General features: G+C 36.9%; 2 protein-coding genes across 2 annotated transcripts; both read right to left on the bottom strand.

Annotated features, from left to right (window-relative positions):
• Window positions 1-8,934: 8,934 nt before the first annotated feature.
• Window positions 8,935-10,461, bottom strand: LOC113361730 (peroxidase 56-like). The gene is made up of 4 exons (XM_026604865.1): window positions 10,202-10,461; window positions 9,900-10,088; window positions 9,631-9,796; window positions 8,935-9,516 (listed from the first exon to the last, which is right to left on the bottom strand). Exons 1-4 carry the CDS (start codon window positions 10,409-10,411, stop codon window positions 9,110-9,112), a joined length of 972 nt encoding a protein of 323 aa, XP_026460650.1. The 5' UTR covers window positions 10,412-10,461; the 3' UTR covers window positions 8,935-9,109.
• Window positions 10,462-22,410: 11,949 nt separating this feature from the next.
• On the bottom strand, window positions 22,411-24,693 carry LOC113361729 (delta and Notch-like epidermal growth factor-related receptor). The gene is made up of 6 exons (XM_026604864.1): window positions 24,473-24,693; window positions 24,208-24,363; window positions 23,403-23,486; window positions 23,157-23,282; window positions 22,948-23,043; window positions 22,411-22,760 (listed from the first exon to the last, which is right to left on the bottom strand). Exons 1-6 carry the CDS (start codon window positions 24,591-24,593, stop codon window positions 22,684-22,686), a joined length of 660 nt encoding a protein of 219 aa, XP_026460649.1. The 5' UTR covers window positions 24,594-24,693; the 3' UTR covers window positions 22,411-22,683.
• Window positions 24,694-24,938: the final 245 nt, after the last annotated feature.

Raw genomic sequence — 24,938 nt, 5'->3', positions numbered from 1 at the left:
AGAAAGGCTTAGTTTCATAATATCTTTTTACTTGACAACTTGAATTTCGGCTAGGAATGACAGAGAAGTTGTAATGGAACTGGTTATTAGTCGGAGCAATAGTGGTTGTAATCTTCTTTCTTTCAGTTTTATGGATGTAATTAAACTTGCTTTTTCAAGTGTCTTTTGTTCTTGAATTTCTATGAATATAAAAAGGTGTTTATCTGTTAGTGATTGAGCAAGTAAGGTGATTGGGTAAGTAACTCCGACAAATGTATTGAAGAATAGGATGGACAATTGCTTGATTATGATTGAAAATGGTGAATTTGGTTAAATTTCATGACCTAGAAAGGAAGATTAAAAAAAAAACTAAAACATGCTTACGTCATGCTACTTTATCAGGGCCCTGAAGCTTTTTCTTATCCTTTGTCTCGAGGGAGACATAATTGAGTCATCCTTGTTAGTTACCAACGGGTTCATCCACAACTACTTTATGGGCTATATAATTTTTTCCTTTAACAATTGTTGCTTGTGTCGCTGAGTCTAACCGAAGTACTAATATACTATCTAACATATCCTCATTGGACACATTGACGACGAGAATACTATTCTTAATAAACCGTGTGAAAAACAAAAAAAAACTATTGTATTTCCAAAATAGCCCCGCAAAGGGAAACAATGAACTTTTTTTTTTTTTTTGGGGGGGGGAATGGTGGGTCCCGGATGAATGCTATGACCCAACAAAAAGATATATCATGTGAGAAGCAGTTTTTTGTGGTTTATTCACACGGTCTGTTAAGATTTTTTGATTGAAGTATTCACATTGCATGGTAGATATACCAAAAGGCCATACAATGAAATGATACGTCACCTGTTATCTGCTCTAAAATAAACGGTGCTGGTTTTATAATATTCTACCAAACCCGAGCGAAATCCTTCAAAAAGGCTAATGATCCTCCTCAACAATCGACCTAAGCCATATTGAAGGTACAAATTAGAACACAAAGGCAATGTGCTAAAGTATGAGCTGCAGACTTACTTAAACATGGTTGAAAAGTAAAAGTACAAGCAACCAAGCTAGATGAGTAAAATAAAATTTCTTAAAGATAATATCCATTCTTTGATTCCCAACGAACTTCCTGGATGAATATTGGTCCTTCAGATCCTTTATATCATCCTCGATGATGATATGAGTAAGTTTTTGCTCCATAGATTTTTTAAGAACAACACAGATATCTCTCACTTCAGCATCAACAACAGATTCAACATCAAACACCATTGAAGCAAAAAATGAGGCTTTATTTGTGAAATCTCTCATCACATATCCTGCACCATTATCCATAGATGTTTCATCAAAAGCACCATAAATATTAATTTTATCCAGCCAAATGGAGGGGCATCCATTTATCATGACTACTGAGAGAAATACTGGTGGGGATTTGTAACTTAGGTTTTCTAGTCAACAACATAGCTCTAGCTCTGTGAATAATTGCAGAATGAGTCTCCTTCTTATCATTAAAGATCACATTGTTTCTACTACTATAAATAGACAATAAGATAGAAGAAAATAAACATTAACATTCATTAGGTAACCTAGTAGTAGGATCCACAAACAGAACACAATCCATTAAAGCAAAGGTTTATCCTAAAAATCAGAAGTATTCACATAAATAGATGACAACAACCAAACATAACTAGCAAAAGGACAGATAGCCAGAGCATGCACGACAGATTCATGAGGATTAGAACACCTAGAGCACGCAACATAATCCATAGGCATTCTAGCATGAAGAACAGTTCTAGGAGGAATGTGATTCTTAGTTGTTTTCCAAATAAACATTTGAACTCGGTGTGAGATTCTAAGTTTCCAAACGCACTTTTAAAGCTTACTACAAGGGGAAGATATGGACCCTCTTAGTCCCAAGTAGGCAGATTTAGAAGATATTTTTTCATTCTTTGAAAGATCCCAAGATTTCTTATCTGGAGTGCACAATTAGCTTAAAGGAATTGTGGTAATATTCTTAACATAAGCATTATCAAAGCATGCGTTTAGTCTACTAATATCTCAGGTTCTAGTATCATGATTAATGAAGTAGGAGATTTTAACACTAGGGTCGTGAGGGACCAGGGGGTTAGGAGTACCAAAACCCAAATTTGGTATCTATTTATCACACCGAGGATTAACGAATTCCCTATCTCCTATTATCCAAGAGATAAACAGTTTGATAAGCTCTTTTTATAGTATACAGACATCTCCAAGTCCAAGAGCAGCTACTAGAGCATTTAGCAAATGCCAGTCTTAGGAAAGTATTTAGCTTTAAGAGCAAAACCTAACCTCAAATTTGGATTTTCAATGATCTTCCAAGCACTCCTAGTCAACATGCCCAGGTTATTTAACTTAGGTCTCCTAAATCCTAAACCTCCTTCATACTTAAGAGAACACAAGATATCCCAACCAAGCAGGTGCAATTTTCTATCTTTGGGGTCCAAAGTTCCCCCACCAAAATTTACAAAGATGAGAATGCATTTTCCTACAGAGATATTTTGAAATTAAAAAAATTTGGTATAAAGGGATAACTAGACCAATACGTTTAACCAAAGAAATTCTAGCATCTGAGATAAACAATACACTCATCAGATACTCTGGGATGTTTTTACCAAACAAAACGCCAGACTTGTCAAATTTTATTTCTTGGCTAGAAGCCAAACAATATTTTTGAGAATAATCTTTTATTGTTTAAAAATGTTTGACAATAACTTTAGAAAACAGAAAGGAGTCATCAACAAAAGAAGGTGGGTAATATTAAAAGCATTCTTCTAAATCCTAATACCTTTAACAAGGCATTTTCAGGTCAGGGAAATCTATATAAGCTGACATAGCTTTAGAGCAGGTGCTGTAGAGATATGGGGATATGGGATCTCCCAGTCTCAAACCTCTTTCATGACTGATTAAACCAGTTGGGACACCATTTAATAGGGCAGAATAAGACACAATAGACTAACATCGGTTGATCAGTTTAATTCAATGGTCTGACAAGCCCATTTTTGTTAAGACTTTTTCAAAATAATTTTTGTCATGTCAATAACAATTTATCATTAGCTTTAGACATATCAAGCTTAATGGCTGATATTCTTTCTTTTTTTTTATGATGGTTAACAGTGTAGGTAACCTCATTAGCAAGAAGGAGATTATTAGAGATACTCCTTTTTGGAACAAAGGCACTCTGATTTTGAGAAATCAGTTTGTTCATAGAAGGTTTTAGTCTATTTTCCAAAGTTTTAGACAAGATTTTAGAGATGAAATTACAAACCCCTATATGTTTATATTGGGGAACCAACTCAGTCAAAGGGACTTTAGGAATTAAAGCAAAATTAGTGTCATTAAAAACTTTAGCAATATGCCCAGTTCGAAAGCAAGTTTTTGTCATGTCAATTACAATTTCTCCCACAATATCCTAATGCTTTTGGTGGAAAAGATCAGTAAAGCCATAAGGACCTAGGGCTTTTCCCCCCTCATATCTGGAAAACTGCATTTCTCATCTCCCCAACAGTTAGCTGGGTATTGAGATGATGTTTATCTTCTTCAGAAAATTTCATAAGGTGTTCTTGAGAAATTGCATCCTTATGTTGTTGAGGGTTGGATGAGAAGAAGTTTTTAAAGTAATCTACAAAGGAGTTACTCATATCAGTAAGAACAATACCAATAGTATCATTGATCCAGCTGATAGCATTTCTTTTCCTTCCAAAAAGTGTGAGTCTATGGAAATATGGAGTATCTCCTTCCCAAAACCACACTTCTCTCGATTTATCCTTTTAACATATCTCTTCAAGGTTATAAAACTGTTTCAATCTGACTCTCATTCTAGTGATGAAATTAGAGTCAATTAGGTTTGAATTTCAACTAAATCATCTCTGGTAGTAGATATGTAAATCTGCATATTACCAAAAGAGCTTTTATTCCGGTCACTAAGACCTTTCTTAATACTTATAAGGTGGGATCTCGGCTTAAAGGTTGGAGAGCCATGATATCCCTACAAGTAGAATTTCAATCTACATAGTATTTTTTTATAGGAAAAGATTAGGCCTAGAAAGGCACTAAGACCAGTACAAAGGAGTTGTATTGGCATTGGTTGTGGATGCACCACTCAGCCTGCGCCAGCATTGTTCTTACAAAAAAGAGCTCAATTAAAGGTATCCATGTTTCGACTACGATGAATGATACTAAGATTTAGTAAAACAAAAGATATGGGGTTTATGACCATATTTCTACTACTTTCTTCTTGACTGTGTCTTCTTTCATAATAATTAAGATGAAATCTTCCTTGAGCGGCTTCAGGGTAGAGCAACTTAAAGCGAACTAGAATATCCATTGATTCAGATGATATTGCGATGTTTGTGTGCTGCATTTCTTTGGCCCACTAGAAAGCTAGGTCTGCCCCTCCCGTGGCTCCCCCTTCTCCAGAGTGTCCTGGATGTCCTCTAGTGCCAATGATGTTTCCTGCAAAATCTGTCATAGTTAGAGCAGTCTAAAATAATGAGTTCTCAGTGTCTTGTAGTGTGCATATACTTATATTATTCCCAAACCCTGCTTCTGCATTCCAAGTGTAAGGAGTAATATTGTGTTGCAAAGTAGTGTCAGTTTCCTCAGGTAAGAGTGGGAAATTGTTCATGATATGATCCTGCATAACATGTATTCTATTATGATTGCACAGATGCTGATTAATCCGGAGAGTAGTAACTCCCACATTAGGCTGAATTTGTTTGAATATAAAATCACATCTAGCTTTCCAGATATACCAACAAGTAGTGGCATAAATGTTGCAGTTAGTACTAGTGTTTCCATGGTGTAACCAGGAATTCAACCAGTCAATGAAAATGGTATTGTTATCAAAGAGAGTATGAGAGTAACCAAGAATTTCTTGCCACAACAAAGTAGCAGCAGGACAGTTCAGGAACAAGTGAGACATGGTTTCTTCTTCCCCACTATTGCAAACAGTGCATGTAGGATTTATATAATGAAGTATGCTAGCTGTTTTGGCATTAGTGGGAAGAATTCCATGTACACATTTCCAGATATTTATCATCCAAATGAAGCACTTGAACTCCCATAGAATTGCTGATCTGAGGAATGAGGTCTGAATTAGTGTTTTTGCTGAAGAAGACTCCAGATTTGTGAAAATTAGTTAGTTGCCCAGATGTGCTGCCAAATATCTGCAGTAGCTGCGTTATATTTTGAGCTTCAACAATATTTGCTTTGGATAATATCATGCAATCATCAGCAAAGAGAAGGTGGCTGATAGATGGTGCAGCTTTGCAGATCTTCATACCATTGATAATGCCCATCTCCTCAGCATGGAGAAGAGTCCTTGAAAGAGATTTCATGCAGAATAAAAAGAGATAAGGTGATAGAGGATCACCTTGCCTTAGACCTCTAGAAGGTTTGAAGAATTTGTCAGGGGAGCCATTGATGAGGACAACTGAAGTGGAGGTTGAAATGCATTGATAGATCTTGTTGCACCATTGATCATCAAACCCAATTTTCTTCATAATGGTCATTAAGAAACCCAGTCCACTCTGTCAAAAGCTTTTTCCATATCTATTTTTATTCCCAAATTGTACCAGAATTTCCTTTTTTTTCTTTCCTCTTTTAGATCTCATAGTGTGTATAATTTCATGAGCAATAGCTATGTTGTAAGATATTTGCCTTCCAGGGATGAAAGCAGATTGGTAGGGAGATATTATTTTTTTTTTAGAAAGGGCTTCATTATCTGAGCTAGAAGTTTAGATATGATTTTTGTAGGTGGTGTTGCAAAGGCTGATTGGTCTGAAATGACTAGGAGAAGTTGGGTTGTCAATTTTGGGGATGAGGGGTATAAAGGTGGCATTCATCGCCTTAAGAAGGTGACCAAAGAGGAAAAAGTGTTGAACCATTGTGACAATATCATTTCCAATGATGTCCCAGTTGAGTTTGAAGAAGTTTGGTGGGAACCCATCTGGACCTGGAGCTTTATCATTTGCCATACTAAATAAGATAGATTTAATTTCTTCAGGTTCAGGTTTTCTGTTGAGGGTTGTGTTGTCCTCAAAGGTTATGGATAGTGGTATAAGGTTGATGATTTCAGAGGAGGGGTTTATTGTTTCAGCAGTTGCCATCTGAGAGAAGTGATTGGTAAAGCATTCCTTAACCTCTTGATACTCAGTAATCTAGTTGCCTTCCTCATTTTGGATAGATTCTATTTTATTCCTTCTTGTTCTACTTTTAGTGGCTCTGTGGAAGTAACTTGTGTTCTGATATCCCAACTTGATGAGTTGATCCTTGCTCCTAGTTTTCCAGAATTTTTCTTCAGCTGTTTTCTAGCATCAGCTAGGACTTGTCCTCTGTCTGCTCTGAAGTAGTGAGTATGTATCCAATTTAAGTGTTTCTTGCATACATCTATATTGGTTTTGATGTTTCCATAAGCTTCCTTGTTCCAGACTCTAATTTGTATCTTAATGTCTTTGAGTTTTCTGGCAATAAAAAAAGCACTTGAACCAGGAGTAATCTTTTTCCAATATTCAACAATGATTTTTTTGCAATTAGCATGATCTAACCAGGGACCAAAGAATTTGAATGGAATCTTACCATTCTTCTAGTGAGGGTTAGAGTTTAGTAAGATGGGGTGATGATCAGAACCAATGGATAACATGTTTGTGATAGTGGTGTTTGGATAGATGGCAAGCCAATCATCATTAGCTAGGCCTCTATCCAATTTTTTTTCAGTAAGAGCATGGCCTTTTCTTTTGTTTGACCAAGTAAAAGAGCAACCAGAAAAACCAAGGTCAATGAGATCCAAATTAAGGATCTTTTCATTGAAAATGGATGCTTCATTGGCATCTATGGGGTGAGTACTAAAATTTTCTATATCATGGAGAATAAAGTTGAAATCCCAAATAACCAGCCATGGCAATTTATTGGAAACTGCAGATTTCTCAAGAATTTTCCAAGAGTTTAACTTGGATTGAGTATCATAAGGATTGCCATAGTAGCCTGTAAATAACCAAGGTGGGCTATTGGTAGTGCTGATTATTGCATTGATGTGGTTTATAGAATAATCCAAGATTTCTATGGAGATATTGCTTTTCCATATCAATGCTAAGCCACCAGCAGTGCCACTTGACCCTCTTGGATTAACTGACCAGAAGTTGTTGACCCCTAAGTCATCCATTGTTTTCTTTAGTTTATCATGCTTTTGTTTAGTTTCAGATAGAAATATAATGTCAGGATTCAGTTTATTAAGCTTATCATTAAGATATCTCTTAGCATATCTGGTGCCTAGTCCTTGGCAATTCCATGCTAGGAAAGTAAAAAATTGCCAAAAATAGGACACAACTGGATACTTGGAGATAAGTCTTCTAATTATATTGTCATAATGACCAAAGAACAGGAAGTGCACAATAAAGGATAAATCATGAGTTCTAAAGAGAAAGTAATGGGAGGTGGTCAAAGAAAATACCATTGTTCCAGCAGAGGAGGAGTCCAAATTTCCATTAGCCATGAGTAAAAGGATGCATGTTGTCCAGTTGCTCCTGAGAAGTAACATTTAGGTCTTTGAATCTTTTAACACTTGTCATGTCCATACTGTTGAGGGCGGTATTAGCTTCAGTGAGTGTGACCTTCTTTCTCTTGAAATCTATGGTAGGTGTGGATGAGGTGTTAAGAGAGATATCATCAAGATTCTCAAAGGTATGATTTTTTTTTCTTTGCTTTCCATGTAGCTTTTTTCTTCTTATTAGCTTCAGCTTCCATGTTAGCTTTGATTTGAGCTAAAGTAGGTAGGGTATTGAAAGGGAAGTGTTTTGGAGTGTTGGTGACTGTAAAAATTTGTTCAGCAGCAGCTGCTTCCTCATCAACCTTTCTTGGATCATTGTTGTTGTTGGTATTAATTCTTGCAGCAGTTTTCCACTTTCGAAGTTTTTTCTTGTAAGAGCCAACTATCTTTTTTGTTAATTCCATTCTTTTGTTTCTAATTTGATAGGCTAAAACATCAGGGTGTGGAGGGGGTGTTGAGTCAGAGTTCAAGGACTGAGCTCCAAAGATGATAGGGGAATTTGAGGTAGAAGCAATGTTAGCTATGGACTTTTCAAGCTCCAATCTTTTAGCATCCTTCAGAATTGCTTCAAATTCAGTAGCAACATCTGCATCGGAGTAAGGTCTGTGGATGATATCCTTTCCTGCTTGCACAATTTTTTGTCTAGGGGTTAGTGGTGGAGGTGCTGGTTGAGGAGTTGGTAAATGATAGTAATCTGGGTTGTTTTGATTAGGGGGTGAGGGACAGGGGGGGGGGGGGATAGGATAATCAAGCACTCTACAAACTTTACAAAATTTGATGCCATTGAGAGCATGAGCACATTCCATCCAGTGAGACACAGTAGGAGTTTCAAAAGCTTCTGTGCCAAACTTGAGAGATCTGGTAACATTGATTGTCACTTTAACTTCCAATTTTTTTTCAAATCTGTCTCTTCCATAAGGTTTTTGGCTCCCTGAAAGACTCAAATGGGTTTGATAATGTTTTGTATATCTGAGATTATATGAGTTGGGATTCTCTTCACTAAGAACCATCAATTTGTCAAATACACCCCTAGTGCCTCCATTTCTTAATGTTAAATAGTCTTCTTTATGAGTGGTTCTGAGGATGAAAAAATTTCTTCTTCTGTTCCAAACTTCAACCTCAGTTCTGCTAAGCATTTCCCAATTTGTGTTGATAAAATTACTGACTCTGGAAGTTTGAAAACAAATATTGCTACAAAGTTTTCCTATGAAACACCATTTCCAGTCTTGGGTTTTAAAAGTCGGTAAAACGCGATAGCTGATTAAGGCCATACTTGGGCCAATGTTATGAACGAAATTGACATATTACTCGCCACTCGCCAGTATTGATAACATCAAACAAGGAGTCTTAATATATTATTTCTGCATATATAAAAAAGAAAACAAATACAAAGTGCTACAATGATACTCATAATAATACAAACAAACTCAAAATAAGAATACGTTAATGCAACTACTCATACGACATCGATTCTGTCTCTTATTCATTCAGATCTCAACTTCTGTCTGTCTTCAAGAAATGAACTCCAATTCTGGCTATTACTAATTGATAAAAGCACAATGCTTTCTGATTTCACCATTATTACCAGTGAGAATTTCAATAGCATTCATTTTCTCCATAGATTTTGCAAAATCCTTGAAGAAAGTTGCTCCTCTTTTTGTTGCTTGGCTTTTGACGTACGCCTTAGTTACTGCGTCGTTAAGTAGAGCTGAGTCCGACTCAAACAATCCCCTTCTCTTGGTAACAAGCGAGTAGTAACTTGAGTCGAATGTTTTGAAACTCCCTGGATCCATCTCAGCTGTCTGAACTGCATCATTTGGCTTACATTTGCTCTTCAATCTCGTAACATACTCGCTGTCCAATGTTGGGTCTGAATCTCCTTTACCGGTGAAATTGTATAGCCTGTTTGTAAACGATGAGCAGAAGGAAACACCAATTGTGTGCGCACCTGTAAATACATATGTATATCCATGATAAAGTGATTAATTTTCTTGACTTTAGTTAAATCTTCCTTGGATGCTGCCAAAGTAAAATGAATGCACGGTTTAGCTTGAATGTATACCTGATAGGACTGCAAGGTCTATTGAACTCAAACCCTTCGATGCAAATGCAGCCTTCAATGAGGTGATCTTGGCGCTTCCTGGGGGTAGATTTGCCAAAGCATCTGCTGCGGTCGATACTAGTCCGTCTCTTCTACCAGTAGGTACCTTCCAGTATGGTCCCCTAATCTGAAAAATCAATCCAAAATTTCATATTTTTGTTTCTCTCATTTTTATTGATCAATTTGTTTATAGTAAAGTAGTAATAATCAATTTGTAATGGATAAGTTACCGTGGCTACTGCATCTCTAGCTGCCAATAACAGAATGTCTGCACATGAAACAACTCCCGGGCACTTTTGTTCTACTGCAGCCTTTGCAGCATCAATTACACCGAACCCGACAACGGATAGATTAGGAGGTGCAGATTTCTCGGCTTGGTTGCTGCTTGTAGAATTTATTAAAATTGAACCATCGCAACCCTGCAATATATACAGAGATGCATGCATAGATTTCAGTTTAACTCGCAACTAACCGAGAAAGCAAGTATAAGTTAACATTTTGTATTCAACGACTTCATAAATAATATAGATACCTTGACGAAACAATCATGGAAATTCATCCTCAATAACGCAGCGGCGAGAGTAGGATTTTGTGAAACGAATGAAGCAGTCGTCTTACGAACAATGGATTCTGCATTAGGACATGTCTTTTTGTAGAATCCCAGTTTTAGACCTTGAGCATTAGTTGCGTCCAAGGCAACAAGAACAAGAACTAATATTGAGAGAAACCTTAGAGTGGACATGATTAATTGATGCTTATTAAAGAGTTAATTAAAACTCTTAACTAAGCAACGAAAAGGGAAATGGTTGTAGTGAAGATGATCACCGTCGAACATGTTTATATAGATACTGAGACCTTAATTGTGTATTATTACATGTAACCTCGTCTTCTAGTTTTGCCATAATGCCAAAGGCTGCTATTACGTGTTTTCTGGCTAATTAAGCAATTATCTGTAGCTGTTACTGATTTTTAAATAATCAACCAATTATTAGTGGTATAATGACATGATGCAATTAAACTACCATATTAACAAGAAAATGGTTGACTTAAAAAGTTAAATTTTTGTGATTGATGTTGTTGGCATTAACACATATTAGATGCTGCTGTGTGAACTCTTCAGTTACACCAACTTGTAATAACCTGCTACTTTGGCGCTTTATGTGATGGTTGTTCCGTCCATAAAGAGTATGCATAATCGCCCTAAATGTGTATCATCGTCAATCGAAGCACAAGCTGTCTTTCAGATACAATTTCAACAGAAAATGCCCACAGTAAATATGTGCAAATGGCATCCCTTCTATGAGCGATATATATGATCAAAAGACGATCAGATTGCTTCAAGAATAGGATTGTGGTCCTAATCGTGTCCATTAGAGTCTGGTGTATACTATAGGGCTATAAATTAAATCATTTTTACTAGGAAAGCTAAAATGGACGGGGAAAACTGACTTTTGGTCAAATGCAGTTGATCCAAGATAATATGGGTGGGGATATAATGTTTTAGTATTCACAAGTTTTACTAGTAAATTTTAACTAGATCATTTAATTAGGGACAGAGGTAATATGTCCCAACATGCAATATACTTATATGGGATATACTACTATATGAGACTGTATCTCCCTTGTGGAATCCTTTGGTGTAATTTCTCTTTCTGCTCCATAGATAATCTTCCATTCCCAAAACTGCTGTGAATTTGTAGTCACAACACTCCATAACATAGTAAGTAACGGTCTTTTTTTTCTTTGTTGGGTAAATTCAAATTATATTAATAAATAGCAAAAGTTACTACAAATTTGTAAGAAAATAGGCAGAGAACCCCAATAAACTTACAAACTAATCAAATCTAAAATAAGATACATAAGGTCAATTGTAGAAATGAAACCCGGTCTTCCATCATAACTCATGCCTTCACCTTCATTCAAGCGACAACCCCTCTTAGCCATCGTGTCTGCAGCAAAATTGGCGTCTCTATAAGTATGCACAAAGCGTATTGTGTTATATCTAGCCCTCACAACAACCCATCTCTGCCTTAGACACCACGGAACTACATCAATATCACCCGAAAATGCCAAAACAGCACCCATAGAGTCAGTACGAATACAAGTATTTCCATTCTCTAACTTCAAAGCCCATTCCAACCCCACAATAACACAAAAAAACTCGGCTAAGTAATTAGTTTGAATACCAAAACCAACACTCATAGCTCCCAAAACGTTAGCACCAACATCTCTAACCACAGCACCAGCACCAGCTCTTCCCGGACTTCCCTTCGCCGGTCCATCACAACAAAGCATCAATTCTCCATGATTTGGAGGAATATGAAAGCACTCCTTTGGCTGCGTTAACTTAACACTCCTATGATGCACTCTAAAGAAAGATAACACCCTAAGATCATCTTGATTATTAAACATATCACCCTTCAATCTTCTCGAATACTCATGGATCTGATTATAAACCTTCTTGTGAAAAATTGCCAACTGACTTTTTGATTACCATAAACATAGGCATTTCGTGTCATCCATAACTCCGAACGAATAACAAGAATGGAAAGCAACCAAACATCCTTAAACATGCGACTCTTCTTCTTAGCCTGTTTATAAGCAATTGAGATATTTTGGTGAAGGTTGAGACTAAAAATCTCAGAGATCCAGAGCCACGCCCTCTTAGCAAAATAACAAGACCATAAAATATGCTCCAACGTTTCCTCTTCAATGTTACACAAGAAACATTTGTTAACCACCTGAAATTTAAATCTACTTCGTACCTTGTCTAAAGTCGCACAAACACCCCTTAATATCTTCCAATTCATTGCAGCAAGAGATAGATGAATTTAAGGTCTCCATAACAAATTTCCCCCCTCCAGCTTCGGAAATTTCTTACGAATCAATTCCTTAGCTAAACAAACCGTGAACTTCCCTTTATAATCAGGCTTCTACACCTTATAATCAGCACCTCCAAATGGCCTAGGTAAACTCTATATATCAACGCCAGCATCCAGCAAGTTTTGAACAACAATGTCTGTGAAGTGCCATTCCCCATCCATTAACATATTACCAACCATTACTGTCCTATCCAAATTATCCACACCAATCACATCAGCAACACTAGTATCCCCCTACCATGAATCGAAATATAAGGATGTTGACCTTCCACCCCCTATCAACACCCTTATGTTAAACTGAACTTCATCATACACCTAACGAAAGCTAGGAAGAATATAAGATTTAATGTATCCAACCAAATGACCAGACCGAGTAAAGAATTTAGCACATAAAAATTTATCCCAAACCTTTTTCGAAGTATAAATCCTCCGACACAACTTCATAAGCATATCCATGTTCATCATCCTCATTTGAGTAATACCCAAACCACCTTCGTCATAAGGAGCACAAACCTTGTCATAAGCAACAACAAAAGACCTACTCACCTGCGAATCACCAGACCATAGGAAATTACGAATGGAAACTCCACATTCATGAATAAACTTATATGGCCACTTGTAAACAACCATATTATGAATAGAATAGCTTGCTATAACTGACTTGACCAGCACCAACTTATCTTGAAAAGAAAGCATCATTCCTTTCCAACCAGTAAGTTGCTCCTTAATCTTCTCAACCACATTAGTAACATGGTGATACCGAACAGAACCTGGCATAATTTTAACACCTAAATACCGATCAGGGAAAGTGGTAACAGGCATCCCCAAAAAATCAGCAATAGTTTCTCTTCGACTCAAAGATCCACCACCATAGTATAGTTTACTCTTTTCTCGACTAACCACCTGACCCGAAGCACGTTGATACAAACCCAACAAATCCACCAGATTTCTCAAGCTTTTCATGTTACCCTTACAAAAAATCATAATATCATCAGTAAAAAATAAATGGGTAGGTGCAATACCTTTTCTTAGAGAACATAGTTGTCATGCTACCTTCACGAAAAAGCTTCGTGATATGACAAAAAATAATGGTCATCTCTTAGGTGATTTTAACTTGATATATTTTTTTGTGTGTAATTATTTAGCCTTATGTTATTAATTATTTAACTGATTGGTTAAATACCAGACCGTTTAAAAAACAAAATAAAATTAAGAAGTCGGTGTTTCAAATACGTCCAAATACAAGTGTTGATTAATTAAGAACAACAATTACCATGATAATTTGGCCATTCTGATTTGGGCCCGCAGAAATTTAGTTGCCCTAAACCAACTCGTAAGTTTAATTTTTTTCTATAAACGAAGCCTATTATCAAGATTACTGATCCGCTTCAACGACTAGTAATAACTAAACTGGAGTAGTAAATCAGAATATAAAGGAAAAGTTAACTCTAACTCGCTGAGCCAAGATATGACTACATCATTACAAATACACGATTGAAAAATAAATCTACAAGTCACGAGTTTAGAACAAGAAAAAGAAATGTGCTTAAAAAGAGCATCCTTTCTTTGATCACCATCAAACTTCCTTGTTGAAGGCGATGAAATCCTTTGCATCACTCTCAATAATTATATGCATAAGCTTCAGTTCCATAGCTTTTTTTAAGACTGCCCAGATAGCAGGAGTCTGAGATCCTGATGGAGAAGTAACTTCAAACGCCAACTGCACAGAAAGGAGATTTATTTGTATGGTCTCTCATAACATGTCATGCACCATTAGCCAAGGATAGGTCATCAAGGCCACCATCAGCGTTACATTTGGTCCATCCAAAAAGGGGGTTATGTTTTCTAGTCACTATCATGGCTTTGGCTCTACTTATGATAACAACATGGTTCTCTTTCCTAGCATTAAATATAAGGTTATTTTTGCTACTTCAAATAAACCACATGATAACAACAAATAAACACTAAGAGTCCTTAGGAACGCAAGACACGTGGTCGATGAGGTAGGAAGAAATCAAATCCAAAAAGGGTTAATCATTAAAGTGTGAAGTATGTATACAAAAAGGAGACAAAAACCAGATATGACTAGCAAAAGGATACAAAACAAGGGAAATACATCACATATTCATTATGAGTAGAACATCTAGAACACTCAACAGAATCCATAGACATCCTGGATTTAAGAACCAATTCAACAGAAATCTATACTATTAACTAATTACCAAGCATTTCTGGCCGGCATAGCCAAATTACTTAACCCAGCTTTTTAAAAGCCTGGACCATATTCAGATTTCAAAGGATGAAAACGTGGGGGTACCAAAATACACCACTAAATTTTTCTTAGGCAACCTGTATGGACAAAACCTAAGTACAATTCCGAGAGTTCAACTTAATGAATCTCAATCAAGAAATAATATTCACAGTTATATCTCTTTCTCTCACAATCAGAAAGTTGACAGAACCTAATTCGTGAACCTTACTAGGTGTGAGAGTACTTGGAGGATATCAAAAATAAATATCCAAGAATCAATCAAGTCGTATCCAACAAACAAGGATGAATGTATCTACTTTGATTGATTTATGTACAACCTGTGATATTTCAATTATAAAGATAAACAATATAATGCGGAAAAAAAAATAACACAAACACCAGAGTTTTGTTAACAAGGAAACCGCAAATGCAGAAAAACACCGGGACCTAGTCCAGATTTGAATACTCTCATAATTAAGCCGTGATATTTGTATCACGGCTTAAGTATGAGAGTATTCAAAACTGGACTAAGTCGCGGGGTTTTCTGCATTCGCGGTTTTCTCGTTAACAAAATCTTGTTGTGTCTTTACTTTTACTTTCCACCGCCTTTACTCTCTTCTGCAGTGAGAAATAAGCTGTGTATTTCTGACACGTGTCGCAGACCGCCAGACCAAAACCCTAATTGTTATCCCCCTATTTGTGTGAAGCTGAGTCAGCCTTTGTGATGACGTGTTGAGAGAGAGAAATATTCTCTTTAGCCGAGTTGGCCGAGATAGAGAGATATTCTCCGATTTGTAAGAATGACTAGGATGATTCACGTGAAAAGGCATGGGATGCCTAAGAATTGTGGGAAGAGGAGGATCGATTCCTACATGAAGCTCGTGACTACCATGGGGGAATATTCAGTCTTATTTGAGATTTTCCAGAGAGATTTGAATCTCTTCGAGATTTTGCAGACAGATCAAAATCTCTACGAAGATTTTCTTAACGGATCCAAATCTCTTTGTGGTCAGCTGGGACTCTTCATGGAGAGATAGAAAAGACCTTGTATCAGTAAGCCGAGTCAGAGCCAAGAGCAGACGTGACCAGTGTATTCTCGCAATGATGTACTAGAAATCAGTCATTGATCTCAAATAGGGTGAGTCGTGCTTACATGAGACATGCATATCTTCGTTCTGGGTCATAAGTCCGTCATGGACGTTTTTACGCATCTACAGAGCCTACATGACCAGCAGTATCTCGTCGAGGATGTATACTAGGAATCATGGCATCACAATCAACTCTGTCTCCGTGACTCTACCAGCGTATCTTTTAGAGATGTGCTAGGAATCAACTGTGTGTCCATATGATGGGCCAACAAGACCAGTGTATCTCGAAAGGATGTTCTAGGAGTCTGTGGAAAAGGCTCGGAGGCAGATAACCAGCGTATCTTGCAGGGATGTCCTAGGAGTTATTCAGAAACCTCAGTAAGTCGAGTCAGAACCTAGAGTAGACATGAACACTGTATCTCGCGATGATGTACTAGGAATCAGTCATTGATCTCAACATCCTTAACATCGTTAGTCCCTGGGAATAGGGATAAACTAGGTTGAGTTTATCTCATTATTCCACCGGATTTACTCTCTTCTGCAGTGAGAAATAAGCCGTGTATTTCTCACACGTGTCGTAGACCGCCAGACCAAAACCCCAATTGTTATCCCCATATTTGTGTGAAGCTGATGTATTTTCAAATGTTGTTGTAGATAGTGGTAAAAACTGGGTTCTTTTCGAACTTGTGAAGGTAACTCTTTTTTTTTAGATTTAAACAAATAAATAAATGAAGGAAATTAATAGCAATGTCAAGATTTAGAAGGATTAAGGCTCAGGATTCACTACCACTCCAAGTTGATTGGTTATAAATAATATTTCATAAATTATTATTAAGCTCTTTTTCTTATTAAATCACTTTTTAATTTAAAAGGTGTCCAAATATTAAGTTGTAATCCTTAAGCATGATTTATCAAAGAATTATTTTAAGCATAAAACATCAAACTGATTCACAACTAATTAAGAAAACCATTTTATCCTTTTTTTTTTTTATATTTATCCAAGTGAATTAAATAAAGTAAATAATTAAAGAAATTATAAATAAAAATATTACCAATCAAACATGAGTGAATAGATCCTCCATTGCCTCAATCACCAAGAATTTAGCCGCTCATCATGTTGGAAAAACTCTCAAAATATTTCATTGATGCTCAAAAGTGTTTTACAATGAGAGAAAGACAAGAAAATGATGTAAAACAGAATTCTGCGACCAACATAAGGCGTCCATAATCAACGACAGAGGTGAAGTGCTGTTGTCGTTGAAGACCTACGACCCAAACGAGACAGTCGATGTTACTGTTTATAAACGACTGTCCTGGAGAGTCTGTTCTTCACGTTCTTCCTCCTCGCAGCAGCAGCAGAACCAGACTCTCTGCAACTTGGATTTTCTTGCTCTGTAGTGCTCTAAACCTCTCCCAATTCTTCCTAAACTTGACTAGCCCCTTATTCTCGACACTAGGGACCTATTTATACACAACAGGTCACTCCAATCCTTGTAATAACTCCAAGAATATCCGGCCATAAAAGAATATTTTCCGATATTTTTTTTTTATTTCTCTGATTCGTTACGGATTGTTTCCTGGTTTATCTCTTTCACGCATCATCTATGAGTTGTAGGAGAAGTTTCCAGCCAATAGAGTTAACCCATGCACGTCTCTTCCATCCAACAATTCCAAAAATAGAATATCTTCCCTATTTGAGAATATCTTCCCTGTTTTGATTCCCACCGATTATCTAACCAAACTTGACCGAATAAAACACACATACCAGCTCTGTCTAGGCCCTAGGAACAAACCCATTTAATTTGGGCCATTGAATCTAACTGGAACACCTTCGAATCATCAACCCTAGTCACGGCAGTTCAAGACAATTTTTCCCGCCAAAACTGTTCTTGATGTTTTCATCACCTGGTGATTATCCAGCCAAATCCGATCTAATTCGATGCCCAAAATGTGTTTCTTAAGCTATATCACATCTTCCTACCAAGTTTGAGCCATTAAATCGACCTAACACTACTTCATTTCTTCGATCGAAAATTCTCCTGTGTGTGAACATTTTTCCCGCCAATTTTGAGAATTTGAATTGTTGAAGAAGGTGCCCCTTATCCTGGACTGGGGTGCGAATAGCAGATGCCTTGGGGTGACCTGGGGGTGCCCCTTAGTAATTAGGTTACCCCTTATCCAAACTTCGGAGTCCGAATAACACGTGTCCTCCGGGTACCAAAATCAACTTTTCGAGCCAAATTTTCCAAAAATGTTTATTTCCTAAAAATACATAAAAACACAATATTAGTACAAAAATAGAGTTCCAACAATACTGACATTGAGGACAAATTAGACACAAAAATGTGTCTATCAGAAGCTGAGTCATCCTTTCTGATGACGTGTTGAGTGAGAGAAATATTCTCTTTAGCCGAGTTGGCCGAGATAGAGATATATTCTACGATTTGTAAGAATGACTAGGATGAGTCACGTGAAAAGGCATGAGACTCTAGTAAGCCGAGTTAGAGCCTAGAGCATACATGACCAGTGTATCTCGCGATGATGTACTAGGAATCAGTCCTTGATCTGAAATAGGGTGAGTCGTGCTTACAGGAGACATGCATATCTCCGTTTTGGGTCATAAGTCCGTCAGGGACGTTTTTAAGCATCTACAGAACCTACATGACTAGCAGTATCTCGTCGAGGATGTATATTAGGAATCATGGCATCACAATCAGCTCCGTCTCGCGAAGACATGCAGGAATTGTGGGTGTTCTGGTTCATAAGTCTCGTGAGAGTTAATTTTGTCTATGGTCTTGAAATGACACTTTTGCCCCTTATCCAAATTTCACCATCTACAGTTTCTTATCTTTGTGATTTGCTTGGTGCACAAACTTGATCGGCTGGGATCAGAATAGATCTCGTTTAATTTTTTATAGGCGATTGATTGACTAGTCGTTAGATTGACAAGCTATCATTTGGTGGTACTCTTTAGTATCCGAATCTGATAGGTCTGTTTGACTTGATCTGGTTAACTTGTTAATCCAGATCTTGGAAGATCTAACCCGACAAAGAAGTTTATTGATTTAAACAGAAGAGCCTTTGTCAAGCTTCAACTATAATATCTCTGATTAACTTCTTGAGATAAGAAGAGTCGTTACCAAACAAATTAGTTCTTTGCTGTTTGGAAGACGATATAAAGGGTCTTCATAGAGGGTCAAACAACTTAAGATAGTGGACTTTATCTTAGGATTCACGTGTGTTGGCTAGATTGGCTGTAGGCGCAGGGATAATGAGGAAACTAGGTAACTATGAGTAGTTTACTTGGTCTCAACAATACGATGTTAGTAGTGGTCTTTGTATAGCGGCTTAATTCTGAGAGTATTCAAAACTGGACTAGGTCTCGAGGTCTTTCTGCATTTGCGGTTTCCTCGTTAACAAATCTTGTTGTGTGCTTTTACTTTACTTTCTGCATTATAATTTGTTTAAGTTATAATTAAATTAATTGCACTTGTACGTTAATCCCAAACACTTGGGTTGATCCCTATAGTTGTGTTCGGTTTCAAACCAATACTATATACCAAGTGTATACCTTGTGGTTTGCTATATTATTGACAGTTTATGTCTATATTATATTACGCAAGGTATCAGACTTATAGGTTTATATCGAATAGATTGTGGTGTACTTAGTTACCTCGTCATTTCAGAATAACTACCATATTGTCCAAAGTTGGTTTAACAGCTCTACTATGCTTCCTTAGCTCAACTCTTGAATTGATTTTTCGTTTGAGATTAATGAGAGCATCATGTTCAGCAGCAAGAGATACAACCTCTTCTCTAGTTAAAGATGGTAGATGAGTTAAGATGGCCAGACTTTTAAACCGCCTGACTGAGTTTGAAGTATGAATTAGACCACAAATCTCATGTTCAGACAAACCTTGTTGAGTATTATGAGCCTCAGATTTATCTGATAATTGGTTTCCCATATGTTTATGGATGACTGGCAAATCCTTGTCTATGATGGTACGAGAATTGGTTTGAAACAGACCCACGTCAATTTTTAGAGGCAGTGACCTATTGGAGAAATGGCCTACTTTGATATTTCGTATCATATATCATCTCCCTTCTCTTTGAAAGACTGATCAATGGTTATCGCCTTTCCTTTAGAATAATTCCCATTGACCAAACTATCTTCTTGAGTATCCATTATCATAGCTGGACGAACTCCTGTGGGATTGGTAATTTCAGCAATAAAATATGAGTTTGAGGAGGAAACAACTAGTTGTGGAAGCATCCATCTAGCAACCATAATTTTGGTGGGGTACTTCTGATATTGGAGGAATGACTAGCTTCACCTTGATTCCCGTTGAATTTTGATTTCTTCTTGGATGTATGGCATCCCTATGATCTATAATGCGGTATGAGTTATAAAAGAATCTCGGGACGATGAAGTATCTGCACTCAATAAGGAAGGGTTCAATTATTCCTTTCGTAACTGGAGGAATTCCAGTTGGCAGAGGTTTCTGGAGACATATATGCATACAAACTTTGATATTCTTTTTCTGTTAACTTCGATATTGGTTGTACAATAGAGTCTCGACTTTTGCTTTGATAAGCTCCCCAGGTCTATAAGTTAGCTTCCTGAGATATTCAAAATTATTCATTTAGTATATTACAAAGAATGAACCACATGAAAAACATCGATCAATCAGCAAGTACGATCTACTAAAAAATTGAGCAATTTGAGAGCACCAGATGGAAGAGCCAACGAGAGAGTGAATTCCTGTTATCATTCAACATAGTGAGGTTACTGAAAAGGCACTTAAGACATAAAGATTTTTACGTTAGAGCACCAGATGGAAGAGCCGACGAGAGAGTGAATTCCTGTTACCATTCAACATGGTGAGGTTACTGGCAAGGCATTTAATACTTACACCATGTTTGTTTGCATCTGACTCGCGATCTGGATCTGAGTCAACCCCTGACTCGCTGCGAGTCAGATGTCAGACCGTTTGTTTTCTATTTTGAGTCAGATCTGACTCGACCTCTGACTCAGACGTAACCCCTGACTCAGACCCGTTTGAGTCAGGTAACAAAATACCCCTGACTCATGGGAGCAAACTACTGACTCACGGGAGCAAACCACTGACTCACATATTTTTGAGTCTGTTGAGTCAGATCTGACTCAAAACAAACATATTGAGTCAGATCTGACTCAAGTCAGATCCAGATGACTCAGATGAGTCAGAAGTAAACAAACATGGTCTTAAAGAGTTTTACGTTAACCAGATGCAAGGCAAAGTGGGTTTACTGCGCCAAGTCGTAAAGCATGCTAAACATTTCTATTTAGGCTAGTGGGACCCTTACTCCTTGTTGAATGCCAGTGTGTCTGGCTGCAGAGAGTTAGAATTAGAATTCCCACTCCAAACTCCGGCTAAGTGCATTGAAATCATTTTGGACAGTGTTGTAGACTGGAGACTTGTATATTGGCTTTCAAAAAGCAACTAGTTATAACCGAATGGGTTGTACAATAGAGTTGAGGCATTTTTTTTTTTGAAATGGGATATATCGAAAACGCACCAAATATTTGGACAAATGTGTATCACATGGATATGGTCCGAGTGTTCTAGCTTTCTCTATCTTAGAGGAACTCGGTGAAGATACTTTATGTTTTTTCAAGCGTCTGAAGAATTGTTTAGTTAGCAATGATGCCAGTAGTGGTTTTGGTAGTTTCATTTTTCATAGATTATGCATTCCTATTCAAAAGGGAGTTGGTTTTGTAATAGATCTTAGTCAAAATTATATCGTAAGATTTCTACAATACTTGAAAAAGAAAAAGAAAAACAAAAAAGTAGACGTGAGAACTAAAAGAAATAAAACGGAAAGACACCTCATATGAGGTAAAAACTAGGGCTGCACAACGGGTAGGGTGGGTAGGATATGGCCTATATCCGCTACCCTACTCGTTTACTGGTGGTTAAGAAAATTTTTACCCGCCACCCTACCCGCCAAATAATGGATATGGTAGGATACGGTTAAAAAACTGGCGGGTAGGGTAGGGTTGGCGGGTATGAGTAGGGTATGTGCATCCCTAGGTAGGGTGGGTAGGATATGACCTATACCCGCCATCCTACCCGTTTACTGGCGGTTAAGAAAATCTTTACCTGCCACCCTACCCGCCAAATAGTGGATAGAGTAGGATACTGTTAAAAAACTGGCGGATAGGGTAGGGTTGGCGGGTATGGATAGGGTATGTGCACCCCTAATAAAAACTAAAGAAACACAGATGAAGATTCTACTTTTTGATATCCCGCTGTATCGTTTTCCCCTTGCTAGAGCTTAACTTATTAATGCGACGATTTGAGAGGGATAAGCAGTTTTTAACTACTTGGGGTTCACTCTGTTATAAACAGAACTGATATGTATCTCTTCGAATTCAATTTATTAAGAAAAGCTTCATTTCTCCTTCAAGCTTTAAACAGACAATCAGAAGCACAAGATAGAAGAAGTAAATTAAGGGATTATAATGAATACCAATATATATTGAAGGTTTTCTATTTGACAGTCAAACTGACAACAAAAATGCCTCCAATTATAAAATATAACTGCTAATAACAGTATATAAGTTACTTCAACAATCTCTGTAAATTTACATACGGACATAACAAATGCAACTATCATCGACTGGAAAAGTCGGTTTATTCAGAGACTAACTATGGATAGTAATAACAAATATACATATATCTGAAATATCGTGAATTAAGCCTATACCATCTGCAATCTCGGTATCTCAAGTGTGCCCATAAGCGTCACTCTATGCTCGTGGAATCATGGCAACGAACATTATCAATGCTGTCAACCAGACTAAGCTCCCCGATCGACTTGAGCTTGCTGTAAGAAAGAAACACCAACCCAGAAATTTATTTAGATACATCGATTTCACATTCTATTTAGTACAAAACTATACATCTTCTCTTTCTAATCATTCATAAAATTATAGTTTGAAATCTTGAAATTTTTGTATGGGCTATTTTGAAATTAGTGACAGAAGGCAGTATTACAATTTAGGTGGGCTTACCATCGTTTGAATTGTCACCACTTTTAGAGCCAGTTGATGAAGATGTGTCCTTGGATGAGGTAATTCCTAGGCTTGCACAATCGTTTCCAATGACACCTTCATCATTAACCAGAAACACCATGGATTCGTCAGCATTTTTTATTTGATGCATAATTAAGTATTGAGTGAAGAAATTGAATTCATTTGGAGGATAAGTAATAGGTTCTTACATTCATTGTAACAGGGGAAAGCAGTGATGTTAAGAAGATTGTTGAAACCTGGGTTGCATTCACATCTATGCCCATACTTCATTGATTTAACACAAGTTCCTTCGCCACAGTACGCGTAATAACAAGCTGTGTGGAAACCAAAATCAAGATTATTTCTTTAGTTAATTAGACAAAATCTTGTTGATTAATTCTTGAAATGAAATTATATGACTAGAGGACTGTGATTGGCACGGTGGAATGACGTACGGTCAAAGACAGATTCGTTCCTTGGAGCTTCATTGATGGGAGCAACTGGAGGAGGGGAAGCAGTGCAAGAGTAGTCAAGGGTACCTGAGATATAAGATTGGCATGAAACAAAATCAACCAACAGAAAATCATAATAAAAAATTTGACTTATCCTTTCAAAATCAAAGAATACACTGAACTTAACGTAACTTGGCAAAATTGCAAATTTTGGTTGAAATTACAGCACAAACAAAGTCAAAAAATTTGAATAAAATCAAAACTTGACTTACGGTGTTTCTTTCATTTTCAGCTAAATTTTCTATGCTTATTTTTTTAATAAAAGCAACTACGAAAATGACTACTGCTGATAATAATCCATTCATCATATATATCAAAAAAGAAATAATCCATTCATAAACTCGCATGAAAAGCATGTATAGGGGAAGAAACCCAATACGGAAAGGAAATTGCTTTCCAAAAACGTACATATTGCCAATGACATTGGACAAGCATCTACGACAATGACAACAGTAATATCATACATAAATTATAGAAAATTAATTACTTCCTTGATTTCAAAAAGATAGGCTGGTTTCATGTACAAATTACACATGATACCATCTATCTTTTACTAAAACCGAGGGAATAGTTGTTACATTATTCCGGGGCCGACGAGCGGGGTACACAACTAACAACCCAAAAATTGATTTTAGCTTTTGTGTTTTGACACGCTAAATTCTGCTTAATCCAACTACCAATTAAGTAACCATGCAGAATAGATCACAAAGGAAAAAGTCCAGAAGGACCAGAAGTTGAGTATACTTACAATTGGGGATGACACAAGGGAGGAACTTAAGGTCTTCTTCGTTATCAGCACGTGAACGCTTCCATCCATCTTCGCACTCGCATTCATAATTGAACTTGTAATCTAGAGATGCTTTACATGTTCCCTTCCCACATACTACTTCCTTGCACAGTTCATCTGTTTGGATGCATAATCATAAATTTTAATAATCAATATAAATGAATAACTAAATTAAGAGCGATTAATTATATTTTGATTTGATAACTTCGTATAGTTAAGTACTTACCCAAGAAGGGTGCTAGAGCAGGAGCAAGATCGTCACGATCTAAAGCCGTTGCAGATTGAATATTAACTTGAAGTAGCAAAACAACTCCGAGAATCGCCATAAAATTAGCTAAACCAGCCATGTTAGAGTAATTAATTAGAAGATGATGCAACAGAAGAAGAAGAGAGTAGAGGTCTGATAAAAGATGGAAAGGAATATGGCTTGTGCTAATTCAGTTGGAGGGAGGTTTATTTATACGTAAGAGTTTGAAGAAAAAAGAAACACATTAAGGACCAAAGACTAGGTCTTTGAAAACTGAAATTACTTTTCTGGTTAACATTTGGTTTACGTCAAATACGTGTGCCATGTAATACACATTAGTCATAGAGTAAGAACTTAAACATATCTTATGTGGAGTTTATGGTTTGAATTTTAAGGTTATACGGATGAAACCTGATGACAGATGTTTCTTGACATTGGAGAATTT

The sequence above is a fragment of the Papaver somniferum genome, chromosome 3 (assembly GCF_003573695.1).
Source record: "Papaver somniferum cultivar HN1 chromosome 3, ASM357369v1, whole genome shotgun sequence".
NCBI lineage: Eukaryota > Viridiplantae > Streptophyta > Magnoliopsida > Ranunculales > Papaveraceae > Papaver > Papaver somniferum.
Note: the sequence above shows the minus strand (reverse complement) of the source record. Positions and strands in the feature narration are given on the sequence as shown.

Excerpts from the sequence above, each read along its gene's own strand:
- LOC113361730 (XM_026604865.1), bottom strand. The coding sequence starts at position 10,411 with ATGTCCACTCTAAGGTTTCTCTCAATATTAGTTCTTGTTCTTGTTGCC. Across the intron at positions 10,089-10,201 it reads TCCATGATTGTTTCGTCAAG|GGTTGCGATGGTTCAATTTT; the intron begins GTATCTATATTA and ends TATATATTGCAG. Across the intron at positions 9,517-9,630 it reads AGACCTTGCAGTCCTATCAG|GTGCGCACACAATTGGTGTT; the intron begins GTATACATTCAA and ends ATGTATTTACAG.
- LOC113361729 (XM_026604864.1), bottom strand. The coding sequence starts at position 24,593 with ATGGCTGGTTTAGCTAATTTTATGGCGATTCTCGGAGTTGTTTTGCTA. Across the intron at positions 24,364-24,472 it reads TGCTCTAGCACCCTTCTTGG|ATGAACTGTGCAAGGAAGTA; the intron begins GTAAGTACTTAA and ends GCATCCAAACAG. Across the intron at positions 23,487-24,207 it reads CCCTTGTGTCATCCCCAATT|GTACCCTTGACTACTCTTGC; the intron begins GTAAGTATACTC and ends CTTATATCTCAG.